The sequence below is a fragment of the Apteryx mantelli genome, chromosome 3 (genome assembly GCF_036417845.1).
Source record: "Apteryx mantelli isolate bAptMan1 chromosome 3, bAptMan1.hap1, whole genome shotgun sequence".
NCBI lineage: Eukaryota > Metazoa > Chordata > Aves > Apterygiformes > Apterygidae > Apteryx > Apteryx mantelli.
In genome coordinates, this window is record NC_089980.1 from 48,367,570 (window position 1) to 48,383,532 (window position 15,963).

At 41.5% G+C, this 15,963-nt stretch overlaps 2 protein-coding genes across 8 annotated transcripts in view; one reads left to right on the forward strand and one right to left on the reverse strand.

The window, feature by feature from the left end:
- Nucleotides 1–7,043, reverse strand: part of SPAST (spastin) — a 42,242-nt gene extending 35,199 nt beyond the window's left edge. For 2 of the 5 annotated variants that reach the window (XM_067293310.1, XM_067293307.1), the window contains exons 1-3: nt 6,377–7,043; nt 2,641–2,724; nt 1,214–1,297 (exon numbers count right to left, since the gene is read on the reverse strand). In XM_067293310.1, the coding sequence (XP_067149411.1) occupies nt 1,214–1,297; nt 2,641–2,724; nt 6,377–6,776 (568 nt within the window). In that variant the 5' untranslated portion in view covers nt 6,777–7,043. Of the gene's footprint in view, nt 1–1,213; nt 1,298–2,640; nt 2,728–6,376 lie in introns of all 5 variants that reach the window. The other 3 variants (XM_067293309.1, XM_067293306.1, XM_067293311.1) reach the window with 2 other exon arrangements.
- Nucleotides 6,549–15,427, forward strand: DPY30 (dpy-30 histone methyltransferase complex regulatory subunit). Of its 3 annotated transcripts, none has more exons than XM_067293313.1 (5): nt 6,549–6,608; nt 11,235–11,306; nt 11,392–11,439; nt 11,801–11,943; nt 15,194–15,427. In XM_067293313.1, the coding sequence occupies exons 2-5, from the start codon at nt 11,271–11,273 to the stop codon at nt 15,264–15,266; spliced, it is 300 nt and encodes a 99-aa protein (XP_067149414.1). In that variant the 5' UTR covers nt 6,549–6,608; nt 11,235–11,270; the 3' UTR covers nt 15,267–15,427. The 3 variants fall into 3 exon arrangements, with proteins under 3 accessions (XP_067149414.1, XP_067149413.1, XP_013799427.1); XM_067293312.1 differs by lacking the exon at nt 6,549–6,608 and adding an exon at nt 10,656–10,735; XM_013943973.2 differs by lacking the exon at nt 6,549–6,608 and adding an exon at nt 10,809–11,090.
- Nucleotides 15,428–15,963: the final 536 nt, after the last annotated feature.

Here is a 15,963-nt window from a genome sequence, read left to right on the forward strand (position 1 = left end):
TTCCTCAGTTTATATTCCCTCTGGGAGTCAGCCGTAACCATAGCAAGCAGCAAATAACTTCTCTGAATATACTGAGATTCTACCACCAAAAAGCTATACTAAAAGATAGAAGCTGGAAGCCTGCTCCACCCCATGTTCCCTTCACCTGTTAACAAAAAGGGCTAAGGATGCAAAGAACTTCAGGAAAACAAAAAGGATTCACTTTCTCGTGGCCATCAAAACTTCCCTGTCAATCACTGATTAAGACCTAAGAATCACTAGGCGTAGCAGGAGAAAGGAATGTTAGTTTTCCTGCCTGCTCTATAGGCTTCTAAAGCAAACTTAGTAGCACTCTAAACACAACACAAGATTAAAGAGGCACATACACAAGTTAAACAAAACAAACAAATGAACGAAAAGCCACCTCAAAAAGCCCTCAGCTTTGTGTTGTGCATTCTAACCTGAGAACTTTGGAACTGCTTCCAGCTCAGTCAGTAAAATGGAAACAAGGATATTTATTGCTCTTTAGGGGAGAACCAACACATGTACTTGAGTTTATCATGCACAGTAAGATGCATTTTCCAAGCTCCCTGTTTTATTAAGTGCATTAAGAACTCAGATACACCAATTAATTTTGATCGAGCTAAAACTACATCATTATGCTTCTGAAAAGAAGTGATCTTACCTGCTGGTCTTAAAATAGAACATGACTAGATGAAGACCGCAAGAATTAGGATTTCATAACCTTATGTTGAAAAACTGTTATTACAATACATGCCAAAACATGCCAATAATCAAGAAAATTGTTATAAACATAAAAGCAGAATTAAGAGTAACAGGAAATAATTACACTTACAATAGGCACACTTAAGTGTTCACGATCAGCAATGCATCATAAGTTGTACTAAAATTAACACAGAAATTCTAAATTAACTCTAACATAGACAAGGCCTCCTCAGTTTGCGGAGTCAAGCATGCTATAATACACAGACTTTTCAGTTACTTTTATACCTATTTTTTTAAGGCATAGGAAGTGAATCATGAAATTCTGGCTTCAAAAGCCAGCAACAGCATTGAAAAATATTACACTCAGCTATAACCAAACTTAAGAGATCCTATACAGACAATGACTCCTTCATTTTGAAATTTGCAAAGTAATATTTTAAAAGAATGTATTACGTGAAGTCGTGCAAATAATGACAAACTTTCCAAAGTCATGAATAGTAACTGGTACCTAAAAGCTGCAAGCGATCCTTGGCCATTGCCAAATTTGTCATCATTTTAGATTGCAGACGTCGAGCCCGTTCACACTGATCACCTTACAAAGAAAAATCAGTATTAAATCAGAATTTGGCAAATTAAAATTTAAGTGCTAGAATACTGTCATCTGGCCTTCCCTCCTCTTCCACCCATCCTTTATCTACCCTCACCACTGAGGAACTCCATTGCAAAAAAAAAAAAAAAAAAAAAAAAAAATCAGAAAAAAAATATCCTAAGGCTTTCTATTTAATCAAGATTTTGAAATTAGCTGTCACTATCTGCTTTAAAACATTGACTGTACAGAGCAGGCAACTTGAGCAGTGTATTGTTTTGCATATCCTCCCACATCTCATGCCAGCCTAATATCTACTTTTTCTCTTTGCATTTTTCTAAAGAGCTGTCAAGTAAGAGAGATTTTTAAAATGCTTGAAAAGTGAGTGAGAGGCAAGTACAATTCAAAAAAATGTATTTCAGCAAAATTAACAGATTTAAGTTCAGTTGACTGTGTCCCTTTACATTTGAAAACATATGGAATTACAGACAGTAATATTACTTCCTACAAGCAATGTCTGTTCAATTCAAGCTTTTTTTTTTTTTTTTTTTAAATTATGCTCATTCAGACAGGCTGTTGTTGCAGAAGTAACTTGTCAATATATACTGTCCATACAATTTTCAAAACATAGTAGGAAACAAAATATTGACCTGGGAAAGAAGTTCCAGGTATGAGGTTTTAGGGTTTGGGGTGTTTGTTTTGTTTTTTTGTTTGGGGGGGGGGGGGGCTGGTAAAAATGTTTTGAGGACAGGGATTCTCAGTAAGCCCTTCACGACAAATGTTTCTCCATAGTACATATCTGCTTCTATACTAGAGCTTAAAATGCTTCCCTATACAATAGACAGCTTTTTTCTTTTGTTGGAAGTGTTCAGATATTTTGGCATAAGCTATTCGGAAACACAATACTAGACCATTCCAAAAATTGTTGTTTGTTTGTTTATATTGAAGGGTATATAAAATTCTGCAGGTGTGAGAACACAAGCTAATCCATGACTCAACTTTGGCAAATCAAATTGGAACTTGCATAATGGGAATGCCAAAATATTAAGAAATTAGCTATTTTACTTAGGAGTTTTCACAAACTGCTTATGATTTTTGGATAGCCTGAAAATATCTGGAGCAAGACTTGTAAATGCTACAGCTTTCAACATTAAGGTAGAATAAAGAAATGGACCAGTGTTCACCTACAGCCCAAACAAGAATAAGAAATGCACCTTTATGTGCTCATACAGCAGACAGTTCCTAGTACCTGCCATATTCAGCACTATTGATTCCTCACTTTGAGAAAGCCATAAACCAGTATTGATCAATACGGTAAATCTTTTCCACAACACTCAAAACTGGCTTACCTTGACCAATAACTATGACAGCTATTCCTTTTTCCAGTTCTTCAATTCCCTTCTTATACCATTCAACAGCTTGTTCCTTTTGTCCTGCTTAAAAAGGAAGTGAACCCATTATTTCCTGTAATGAATTAAAGTTTAGGAATGGTTCCATATAATGCTGCATACAACAAGTAAGAGGACGGAACATATTTGAACAAAACTATGATTTAAAGAAACACTTAAAGGGACACTGTCAACTTTATTTCTACTTAGTTTCAAATAAGCTTTTCCATAAAAAATAAGTATTACACCAGCCTCAAATCACTTTTGCCTGTTTTAAGAATATTTCTCCAGCTACCTTAAAGAGGTCACTTCCCTTAAAAAGCCCTAAGCTACATGTATTCTCAGCAGAAATACTGAAATTAACAGTTTTTCTTTTAGCATACTAAATGAAAATATTCCTCTGAATCTTCCAATGACATCCAATACTGGCGTAACACTAAGAACATGGCAACTCAAGAAGACAAGCAAAGAGTCTAAGATACCGCATAAGTGCAATGAGAGACATCTTTTCCTCTAACAATCAACTTCTGCAGTGTTCCATCTTTAGCTAACTTTTGTATGGTAGCAGCTTGTTTTTCATATGTATATTTCTTTGATTGTTCATCCTACCATGAATTTTTAGTCTTGCAGGTGTCTGTCAACCTTTGCATGAAGCACAATACATGTAGAATGGAGAGTACACCACAATGTACAACTTCATAAATGGACATTACAGCAAATAAAACAAGGAACACGCCTATACCTACCCTAGACTGTCTGATACCACGTCAGCAAATGAAAGATATTGAAAGATATTCCAATCTACTTCATATCTCTCCCCTTCTGTAGATACTCTGCATCCAGAAGATACTTCATTGCATATTGAAATATACTTTTGAAAGTTAGGTATGTTACACTAAGAATCCCTTTCCACTAAGGAATATAGCCCATCAGGTATTCTAATTTAAATCTGGCAAGCATTAACAAGCTACTAGCGCTAAAAGATGCAAAAATGCCTAGAACAAGATCTTCAGATACTGTCAGCCTAGTTTCAGATGCGAATGTTTCACAAAACTATTTGTAAGTGTCAGTTAAAAGTGACTGCGTTGCTTCTGCATTCAAACTTTGAGAACTTCAGTCCCAAACCTATTTTCTAGAAAACAGGAGTGCCAGTAAAATATTTAAATACACTTCCAGAAACCTCTTAACAGCTTTCTCTTTCTTATCTCCAGTTGCAAAATCCGTTTGCAAATTTGTTAAATTAGACCGTGCTGGTAATTCCATGCTTTACTCTTCTTACCAATGTAAGCTACAGGAGCAGCATCTTCCTATAGTCATGTACATCACATACATTGGGAATCATTTTACTACTGTACTTTCCCTGCCAGCCTCCCACATTCCGACTGTTAAGGACAACACTATACAAATGAAATAATGGAGGCTGAGCAACTTTGATCCTCCCTGTAGCCTTCTTTTTCTTTAAACTTCTCCCCATCCCTGTCACCTACAGAAACAGTTTCAAGTTCTGTGCAAATCTAATGCTGCTTATAGCTATTACAAATCAGATTAAAAATGATTCAAGTCAGCTTTGCCTGTAGAATTCTGAAGAGCAGTTGTGAACATGCCAAACATTTTAACAAAACCCCATGCCCACCTTCTAACTGGAGAAGTTTTAAAAGCAATACACCAGACCTGTTGGCAAAGACAGTGCTCTGAATGTGCACAGAGTAACTTACTAGTTTCCAGTCACTAAGACTTTAAAAAATACAAAAAAAGAAAACCACGCACTCTTCAGAAATCATTGGCTTGCCTTCTTAGTCCCACAGAAAAATGGAGTATTAAGCTTGATTTTGAAGATACCAAAAAAGAACATGAGTTTCCCTCTCAATTTAGAAGCATAAAAATTAACATTACAAGTGTTATCATAATTATTGAAGCACAGAGCTTCCAGAAGAGCAAGAGCTCTGCATAATTAACAGGATATGAGACACTTTAGAAGTACCAACCATTCATACACTATGCCTAATATATTGCTTTATATTCAAAGTTATAAAAAAAAAAAACAAAAAAACAAATAACAAATACATTCAGAGGTATGCAGTACTCCAGTGCTATGACCAATAAAGAGAAATAAGCCAAAAACAAATCTAGGTATTAAAACAAAGCAAGTTCCTTCCCAGCAAAATAAATATTACAGTTGTGGGGTTGTAACAGCTTTGCAGCTGCTTGTGTTAGCAGCAAGGATCTTTTGTTTCACTAAATGTTCACCTTGTACAACTAATCCAAATACAACAACTCCAGAAAGGAAAAAAAAAAAAAAAGTCACACAACATGATAAGAATCAAGATTTGAAGGTTTAACTGTCAAGCCTTACAACTTATAACCATCAATGGTTATAAGTCACAACAGCATAACAGGTGCTTGGTAATTTAAGGTTTAGCTACACTTCAGAGCAGCCAAAAACACTGAAGTTTTAAGCTACCTTGAGCCTCAAGTTCTTTCTTGCTTTGCTCCTGTAGCCCTCAAATTCTCTTGTAATGTAGATCTTTTCTGACCTAACCCTGCTGCACATGTTTTTTCCAGAGCTAACCACTGCCACTCCCATACTGTCAATGCAAAGCAAGAAACATCCATCGCTCTATGATGCATGCAGCATGTAGCTTCTACAGAAGCTCTATCCCCTGTATGTTTTTAACCTCCTTCTCTAGGATACCACCGTTTCATTAAAACTCAACTGAATATTAGGGCATATATGAGGAAATACAGATGTTTGCAGGGAAGTTTAAAACCCAGCACAGCATGTCCCAAGTCCCAAAAGACTACCTTTCAAACACTGACAGAGTTGTGCTGCTGCATTTAGACCTAATGGCTAAATCAAACGCACTAGCAATTGCTCTCATTTTTGTTTTTGTTCTTTTTTGAATCCTCTAGGAAAAAAAAAACCTTCATTCCTGCATTTTACTTAGTCAAACCTCAAACACTCTCCTTAAGGTCCACTAGCTGCAGAGCCATATTTTTAGGAGTAAATGTGACAAAAAGTTTAAGAACACAATGTATTAAAAAAATCAACTTCCAATATAAGAATAAATATTTCTCTCCTTAAAAGTCAGATGACCTAACATGGGCAGATTGCAAGCCAAGCTTCTGGAAGACTCACCTAAACACTTATATAATTCATAAGGCAGTACATTAAAGGATGCACTTATATTATTGTGCTGAGCACTTGTGCTGGCCAGGCAGCTTGGTTAAACTGAAATCTAGTTACGGACACACGCGCACACTCCTAATTCTTAACCACCTTACCCAGACCTGTGAATTAAAAGCTTAATTTAGAATTATTAAGCTCAAATGCCAAGGCCTGCTTTGCCTCGAAGACGCTGCCCGGGCCGCAGCCTCTCGATGAAGCCTGCCCCTGGCCTCATCAACAAGCAGCGCAGGGGGCAGAGCCCGCTCCGAGACAGCGGCACGGGCGGCACCACGGCCCGCAGCTCAGCCTCCCAAGCCCTTCCGAGCCTGTACTTCTTTCAGAGGCGGTGCAATAAATAAGTGCATAAAACGAAGTCCCGCAGCGCCAGCGAGCGGGCTGCCCGCGCCGCCCGCCCGGGCCAGGCCGGGCCGGCTCAGCTCAGCCCTCCCGACGCGCCCCCGCCCGACACAAAGCGGCGGCGGCGGCGGCGGCAGCGCCCGGCCTGTCCCGGCCCGGCCGCGGCCCTCCTACCTCTCTCGTCCTCGTCGATGCGCAGCGCCATGGAGATGCACTCGAAGGCCCGCTTGTGGCAGGCCCGCACCGTCTCGGGCGCCCCGCCGGGCTCGGGCGCGTCGCCGGCCGCGGCCCTGCTGCCCTTGGCGGCCATGAGGGCGCCGCGGGAGAGGCGCTCGCAGAGCCAGGCGAAGAGCAGCCCCACCTGGAAGGCGACGAAGCGGAGCAGGGCGAAGGCGGCGAAGAGCGGGTACGAGAAGTAGTACAGGTTCCGCTTGTGCGGGGACGCCGCCGCCCCCGCCGGCGGCGCGGGGGGAGCCGGCCCGGGCGGCGCGGGGGGGGAGGCCGCGGCGGCCGGGGCCGAGGAGCTGGAGCCGGCTGAGCCCTTCTTTTTCCCTCGGCCGCCCGGAGAATTCATTCACCGCCGTCGCCATAACCCGCTGCCGCCGACTGACAACAACCGGCCATGGCGGCGGCGGCGACACCCCTTTCGCTCGGCCCCACGGGGGGGAGCGCGCAGCGGCGGTTGCTGGATACGAGGGATCGTAGCCGCCCCCGGCACCGCTATTGTTGACGCGCCGCAGCGAAGGCGACAATAGGAGGCGGGGCTGCCGGCGTGCCCCGCCCCCCGCGCCGGGGCGGGGCGGTGCTCGCCCTCCCCCTCACCTGAGGACGGCCTGCGGGCAGCGCGCGGTGGGCACACCAGGGCGGCTTAGCGCTTCGTGCCGCGCGGCCTGTCGGGAGTCGTAGGCCGAGCCGCCCAAGGCCTGCCACGCTGGGAAATGTAGTCGCGGGGGGGGGGTGAGGACGCCCCAGGGGCGCTGCGGACGGGGCGGCTCCCCTCCCCCCGCTGAGCACCGCAGTTGGGCTCCGCCGTAGCCGCTGTCGGGGGGGGGGGGGGGGCGGTGTCCCGGGTGGCCGTTAACGGTCAGCGCCCACCGCCGCGTGGCCGATGGCGGCGCGTCGGTCTCCTCCCGGGCCGAGCGAGCGGCGGGCCGCAAGCGGCGGTGTGTGGCACAGCAGGACCGGAGGGCGTCCCCCCGCGGGGCGGCTCTGCAGCACCAACGGGCACTTTGCCGGCCCTTGCCGCCTCAGAGCTACCTGAGGAAGGTACCAAGCTGTTTCAGTGCTTGAGTTCAGTACAGCGGAACCCACTAGGTGGAAACGCAATGAATAATTTAAAGAATTAATTATTCTAACTGAGCTTGTGAACCACACTGCAGGCAAAATATAGTAAAGAGAAATCATACCACTTTCCATTTACAATCATTTTTAGATTCAGATTAGCAGGGTTCCTTGTAATTTCCCCTTTGTTGGAATTAAAGGCCCCTCAATTAGAGATGTGTAATAGCTAGTAGGTAACTTTTTCCATCTTTCTGCCACTGTCGATTTGCCCCCTAGAGAATATTCTTAAGTGCTTTGTCTGCTCCAAATTTAAGTAATTGAAATGACAGACTTTGTCCCTTTACATGGAAGAAACTAACGTAATTGAATATACATTATAGATACGACAACTTGCAAAAAATCTTATTCTTGCTCCACCCTCATGACAAATATGAATACCCAGCTGTCACAGTCACCTTTATCCATTATTTACCCAACTATATCTCTCTGAAACTTTCCTGATGGGAGAGATCCTCCAGCTTTTCACTCCTTTTGTTATCTGAACAGTTGTCAAATACTTTGGTGCTATGAACAAGGACAGACATGTATCTACCAGGATTCCCAAGTTCTGTTCCTAGTTTTGCTACTGACATCCAATGCAGACCCCCTCTTTTCTTTTTTTACTTTGTCACATGCTCAGAGTTCTGCAAATAAAATACTGAGTTACTTCTTTTATATTATGAAATACCATCTTTCTCCTTCACCCTGTAACTCTGTATAGCAATCTAGACTGTTTAAAAAGCATAGAAAGGTATCAGTGAATTCAGTGCATCAGCCAGCTTCCCCATTTTATAGTGAAGTACTGGGGGGGGGGGTAATTAAAAGAATATGCCAAATTGAAATCACTACTGTCCCAGATGTTTTATCTTCTTTTCCTAAGTTACCATCACTTTACAATTTTTTGTTTGCTTATGCCACACAGTTATTTCTAGTAAAGACAACTTCCCCTCATATCACATGTTTTTTTCTTAAATGACAGAGAGCGGTTTTAACTACAACACTGAGAATTAGTTTTATTACCATATAAAATACAGAAACTTATAACCATATAAAATAATCCTATTCATGACCTAGAACCATTATTAGACAAAGACAGTAAAACTGTGACACAAACAATGCAGTACGGTTCATTAAGTATTTCTTCTGTATTTGGAAATCGGGATGATGTAATTGTACTGTAAAAATATAATGAAGCATTTTGCAGTCCATTCATAACTTGAAGTTAAGCAATATTCAACTGCTGAGTATACCTAACCGGCCTTAAAAAAAAAATCTGACATAATGGTTTACTGACCTTAAAATTTAATGAATTTGGAAATAGCAAAGAAACCTAAAACAGTTCTACTATTATGTAGCATTCAAAAATGTCATTTAGAATAAACCATGTGACTATAGATTGCTCATTTACAGTCTGTACTGTCTGTATTATCTGTCTGCCATCTACAGTATCACCCCATGCAAAAGAATAAAAAAGCCAGCGGAGGAATAAATTATTCATTAATTGAAGAAAAAAATTGAATGGCATTAGGAAGAGTTCATGGGCAGTCAGTCTCAAACAATCCTGACTACTCAATCTATTCCATTACTTTAATTTAAAAAAATATTAAAATGTAATGTCTGTGAAAGGCATTTGACTATGTTATGGCAATAAAATGTAAAATTATGTAGTAATAAACAATGCACATATTAGGCAATTAATAACTTGCTAAGCCAAAACAGTTTAAAAACTAGACATTAGATGGGAATTGTGAGGACATGATAGTGCTTTTAGTGAGAACCTATAGAACTGATTCAAGACTTGTCACTATGAAATATTTTAGTGATCTGTGAGTCAGTTTAATCGCCCTCCCCCGCTATTTTAAGCTGGCTCTGGTATTCATTGCATCTGTCCATAAACTATTCTACTTGATAACCTGGCATAAAATTAATGCATTAAAAAAAAAAACAAACCTCATTTTACTTCTTCCTGAAGACTGAAGACTCATAAAATACAGGAGATAAAAGATGGTATCTTAGCAAAATATTTAGGAATCTGAGCACCAAGATTTTAGGAATTAGGAAGGGGCAACTACATTGGCTCACAACTTATCTTTTCACAAAATGTAAACCTTAGGAAACCTTTTCTCACTCCCAACATAGTATTATAGCAAAAACTTAATACAATACAGTATGTATAAATGGGGGATTAGGGACAAGAGAATTATTCTACCTCTGTAGCCATTGCTACAACAAATCCAGATATACTACATATAGTTTTAGCATTCATATTTTAGAAAATATGATGAAAAATTGGAGGGTAGAAGAGAGCCCCAAAACATGAGTGAGGACAGCTTTCTCCCTCACCCCTCCACATGAACATTTTCAAAATTAGAACAATTTATGACAGTACCACCAACCACAGAAGCAGTGGATTTTCCATTTCTTGATATTTTCAAGCCTAGACAGCATGATTGAAGTAGATACCTAGACAAAGCTGAGCAGCTCTGTTTTTCTTAATACAGAGACAACTGGGTAAAAATTAATGGCGAATGGTCATTGTTTCCCGGCCTGTGACCCACACAGTTCTGGAAGGTCACTTCAGGAATAAGCCCGCCTTTCTCACTTCAGAACTGGCTGCGGCAGGTGTGTGCACAACCACCAGTGAACCCTCCGGCCGCCAAACTGCTCGCAGCTCAGCCCCCTTCCGCGCGCACAGGCTGCCTTGGGCCCGCCCGCCTGCCGCGGGGCACAGGGCAGCTCACCCGCTCTCAGCCAGGGTGTCTACCGAAATCCCGAACGATTTATCAAAACACCCAAACGCAGCCCGAGGAGAGGCGCCACCACGCTGCGCCCTGCCCCTGCACCCGCCATTACCGGCGCAGCCCCTGCGGGCCCGCCCCCCGCGCGGCCCACTCCCGCGCCCGCCCACCAATAGGACGGCCGAGGAGGGCGAAAGCCCCGCCCTCTGTTGACGTCACTCACCGGCCCCTTGAGCTTCCCGCCCCTTTTCCCCTCTCGCACGACGGCTCCTACGGACGAGCGGGGTCTCCGCCCCGCGCAGGCGCAGTTCGCCCGGGAGCGGGGACGGCGGCAGCGCGACCGTTTCACTTACGACAAAACAGTTTACGATACCTGCGGCCACGGTGCTGTTGCTGTGTGGAGGCCGTCGGTACCCTGCGACGGCTGCAGTCCGCCGCCCCCGCAGAGGCCCCGCTCCCCGGACCCCCCGGGCGGGTGAGAGCGCGGGGCGCCGCCTCTTCGCCGCGGCCGAGGCCGGGGGCCGCCCCTCGAGGGCGGGGTGGAGCGCGGCCCGGGACCGGGCGGCCCCGCCGGGCGGGCCGGGGGCCGAGGCAGCGGCGCTGTAGCGCGGCGCGGCGGAGGGAGGGAGGAAGGGGGTCTCCCCGCCGTCCCGCGGGCGCTGCCGGGCGGGCGGAGTGCGCTCCTGCTGGGAACGGAAACGTGTGCGGAACGCTTTGTTTTTAAGTGATTAACGCAGTATTTTTGAAGCCCTACACCGTCTCCTCGAGCTGATGCCATAATGCACCTCTTAAGGCACTTCTGTCTCGTGTACAGGGAAAACGTGTAACAGGTTCGGCAGTGGGGAAACACAAAACAATTCTGTTCTCTACTATTCGTGCCTTAGTCACCAGAAGTTCCCATAATTTTTTAGTACCCATCAACCTACACTTGCCTTCATCTCAGTCCACTGACCAATGATTTTATTGTTTTCAAGATTACTGCATATCCAGCAATTTCCACGTTTCAAATCATGGAGGCAGAACAGATTATGGAGGGACAGCCACAGGTATTGCAAGACATATTCTATATGCATCATTTTACACGTTTAAAAAATAAATAAAAGACTTTGCTGACCATGTGTTATTTTACAGGTTCCAGAAAATCCCCATTCTGAATACGGTCTCACTGAAAACGTAGAGGTAAAGAAGATTTTGTTGCTGTCAATTATAGTGTAAGGTCATGTTCCTGATCTAGGGGAAAAGTGTTGAATCTCAAGTCTAGCTTCAAAAAATGTAGACCCCCCCCCCCCAAAAAAAGTTAGATGGAGACAAAACCACCAGTAGATACGCGTTTGTTGCACAATTGCCTATTAATTAATATATTTTATGTTGTGTTGTTCCCTTTATAGTAAATGATACTGAAGTAAATAGTGAACCTTTTAATGTGATTTTTCTTGGAAGTATCATATCAAAGCAGATACTTTGTTTGCACTCACACTTCAAAGTAGATTTGGCTGCTATTATCAGTGTTCATTCACTTCTTTATTTTTTTTAAATTCAGAGAATAGTAGAAAATGAGAAAATAAATGCAGAGAAAACATCAAAGCAGAAGGTAGATCTTCAGTCATTGCCCACACGTGCCTACTTGGATCAGACAGTTGTACCCATCTTACTACAGGGACTTGCTGTTCTTGCAAAAGAGAGGTAAGATGCGTACATGTTCCTTTTATTCTTAGGAGTAGAAAAGTCTTAAATTTGGATAGTATGTCACCTTTTCAGATCTGGCACACCTAACAGTTTTGCTAGTTTGATAATTGTAAGAAAGTAATGTCAAACAGGTTGATAATTTATTATTTTTGAACATGCAAGATGTGTTTGTCATTTAGCTGCACATGTGTGATAAGAATTATTTAATAGATTCCCGATCTCCCAATGAGATGTGCTATTGCAAGGCCTTGGAGAGAAAAAATGTATTTTTTTTCATTAATTTTATCACATAATTCACCTTACAGAAACAAGGCAAGAAGTTACTCTAGTTTGAACGAGTTTTCCTTAGTGAGATGTTATAAGGAGTTCTGCTTAACTCCACTGAGAACAGAAGGACAAATCAGGTCTGACATACATGTTTGTAGTAGATTAAAGACTTTCTAATGGATGAGGCTGACTGCGCAGCGTCAACACAATAAGAGGCAAACTGATACTTTATCTTTTGAGTAAAGACTATTTTGCCAAGATGCCTCAAATGTTTATCAGCCGAACCTAAAAGAGTATTCTTCAGCAATAACAAACAGTTGTCCACCTTATCCAAATAAACTTTCATCTTCTTGGTCTCTCTGAACTGTTGGTGAGTCATATTGCCTATCAATCATTTCCCAGTTTTGCTGAAAGAACATTATCAAAAGGTGGTATGGATGAACATAATCACATTTACAGTACCTATAACCAGAAAAACTATCTACATTGTTTTAACTTCAAAAGGAGCTGTGAATTTGAACTGAACTGTACAGATCAATAATTAGGCAAAAGAATATTTAGGAAGGCATACTCTGCCCTTGCGCAGCGTATGGATCTTCTATTGACATTTGTGGGAGTTCTGCTGTAGATGTAACATAATGAGGTCCACAGCCCAGACCACACTTACATTCTTGATACTTGTGTTATGGAGAAACTAAACTAATTTTTTTGCATCTTCATTCACTATGGAAAGAGCCTTTCTTTAGGGAGGCTCATCACAGTAGTCATTCAGAATGTTGGTGGAAAAGGTTGTGGGACATAGGAAAAAAATGAACAGTATCAAATTGCTAAGGTCAAATTGACTGTTCAGTTGAGAATATTAAAAGAACTCAGGGTTGAAAAAGCTGAACTACCAGCTCTGTTGTATAATGTCCTGCTTAAAATTGGACTGGAAGGTGACTAATGGATGCTAATTCCTTTTTCTAAGGGGTTATGGAGAGGCTCAAGGAACAATCCAGTAAGCCTGGTCACTGTGCCTGGAATTCAGTAGGAATTACATTGAATGATAGTGAGCATATGGATAAATGACATATTAGGAGGAGTCAACACACCTTTTATCAGGCCTCATAAATCTCTTGGTATTCATTGAAGGAGTTAACAAGCACACATAAACAGGAATTCAGATGATATAGTCTGTTTAAATTTCTCAAAGGCTTTTGGCACAGTCTTTCAATAAAGGCTTTCAAAGAAAGTAAGTTGCTGTGGGATTAAAGGAAAAGCCTTTATATGGGTGAAGAGTTGGTTGGAAGATACAAGACAGAGGGTAGAAGTAAATGGTGAATTTTCATAGTGAAATGAGCTCACCACTAGGATTCTGCAAAAGATCATTCATAATGATTTGACAAAGTGGATGACAAAATTATTTGCTAATGATACTATACAATAGTGTGGGGCTTTTTATGTTGATCAAATGTAAACAATTGCACAAGAACTTTATAAACTTAATGTGAAATTAGGAAAGATTGGTTGAGGAAACGACAGATAAAACTAAATAAAGATAAACAGAAATGATGCATCTAGGAGGATAATAAATATCCTAATGCTATCGATAAGGTGATTGGTTCTGAGCTAACCATTACCTTGTGAAAAAGATGTTTGAATTGTTAAAATAAATAGTTGCATGTCAATGTCAATGCATTGCTCAGTCAAAAAAAATCAAAAATGCTAGGACTTAGAAAGTGAAGGGGCAAAAATGAACATAAGGTCACTATTTAAATCTATGGTGCAGTTGTATTTTGAATAGTATGTGTAATTCCAATTCCCCTCTATCGAAAAGGTTGTAGTAGAATATGAAAAGGTAGAAGAGCGACAGGGTGATCAAAGGTATGCAATGCCATCCATACAAGGAATGACCGAGTAAACCAGGATAGTTCAACTGGGAAAAGAGACTTCTGAGAGGGAATATATTAGGAATCTGTCAAATCACAAGTGGCATGAAGACAATGGATTGGGATGGACCACTCATCTCTTCCAATATAGTAGTCAAATGAAATTAGCAGGTGGCAAATTGATAATGAACAAAAGGAGGTGATTCTTCACAAGTCACATAAGCTATGGAACTTTTTGCCTCAGGAGGCTGAGGACATGAACATTTTATGTAGGCTCACGGGACAACTGGTCAAAGTGGTAGAGGAGAAATCCACCCAGGGCTATTAAAGGGGCTAGCTTGGGAAGCTGGTGAACTGTACATGCTTGGAGGCCAAGAGGGTGTTCCAGAGAAGTATCTCTGCACACTTCTCTTCTTTGTGCTCTTCATAGGCATCTCTGCTCACCACCAGGACCTCTGGTCTGACCCAGTGTGGAATAAGTAAGCTTGTCATTTTTTCCATGGACAGAATCTGGATTACCGGGATTCATGCACTGTAGCTGAAGGAGATTTTTAAACACTTGCAAAGTAAGGCCAGTGACTCAGAAGGGTTTATTATTGACTGCTTGCAAGTTAACAGTGCTTTTCCAATTTGAAGTTTCTGTTGTGTTCATTTAAAAAGAACCAGCAGTTTCCAGAAGCCATGAAAACAGCTCTAATGCGTAAGCTATCCAATAACCATTTGGAGAAAATGAAGCAAGAAAGCTTTATTTTTACTTTACAGCTTACCTTTTACTTTATATAGCACAGGCTAAAGAAATAGGCAAATGCATAGAATTTCCAGTGAGTATTCAGTTTAACAGACTATATATACCCTGGTTCTAGGTATGGAACAGTTTTAGGAATTTAATAACATTGAACCAGTGGTGACTAAGACTACTTATTGAAAACTTACTCATCAGACAGAAAACTGGAAATTTACTGGATAAGCCTGGGTGATTAGTCATCCCTAGATAAGCACTTATAGACGTTTGAGAGCAGTTATGTTGCTTTTCAGGGAAGGTGACTAGTTTTTCAGCCACGTAACTTTATATAACAAATAGTAACTGCTCTTGATTTTCTTTTTCTTTACAGACCGCCAAATCCTATTGAATTTCTAGCAGCATATCTTTTAAAAAACAAGTCACAATTTGAGGACCGAAATTAATTCCATAAAAATGAGGACAATTTGGCTGCTATACTGAAATGCTCATTTGCCGCAATTCATTTTCTGCTGTAAAAATCCTTTGGAACTATGATGTTGTCTTTCTTAATCATACAATTTCCTTTACCTTTAGATTTATTTAATAAAGAACACTTTACATTTCATTTGCTTGCTTGTTTTAAACTAGCTATTAAGAGACTTTCAAAATAAAGTACTGAAACTGCACTACTGGATGAAAGTCTGAATAATTCTATGGGGATACATCACCTGAATACATGAAACAAAAGGTAACTATCTATTATGGTAACTACACAGATGATACTGTAGATAACGTAATTTGATTTTCTATAGCACCTTTCTTGTGCAAGGTACCTAAAAATTTGAAGGCAAACTAATTAAGAGCTGTTAGAGTTTTTTGTGAGGATGGATTGATTAAGGTAGAGAGGAGAGAACTTGCTTCAAAATATCATGAAATGTTTTTTCTTAAAACAGACCATCAGTCGGGCTCAGTAGCTGAACAGATCACCTGCAGACAATCTCTAACATTTCAGATTCTTACCTTAATGAAGTGTGCTGTTCAGGCATTTATCATTGATCTCCTGTGACTGATATATTGTTTGAATTGTGCTGGATTTAACTGACATACAGAATAAAGTTAGAAGGGATTTAAAAAGATTCTGTAATCCAACTCTTTGTACTA

Excerpts from the sequence above, each read along its gene's own strand:
- DPY30 (XM_067293313.1), top strand. The coding sequence starts at position 11,271 with ATGGAGGCAGAACAGATTATGGAGGGACAGCCACAG. Across the intron at positions 11,307-11,391 it reads TTATGGAGGGACAGCCACAG|GTTCCAGAAAATCCCCATTC; the intron begins GTATTGCAAGAC and ends GTTATTTTACAG. Across the intron at positions 11,440-11,800 it reads GTCTCACTGAAAACGTAGAG|AGAATAGTAGAAAATGAGAA; the intron begins GTAAAGAAGATT and ends TTTTAAATTCAG.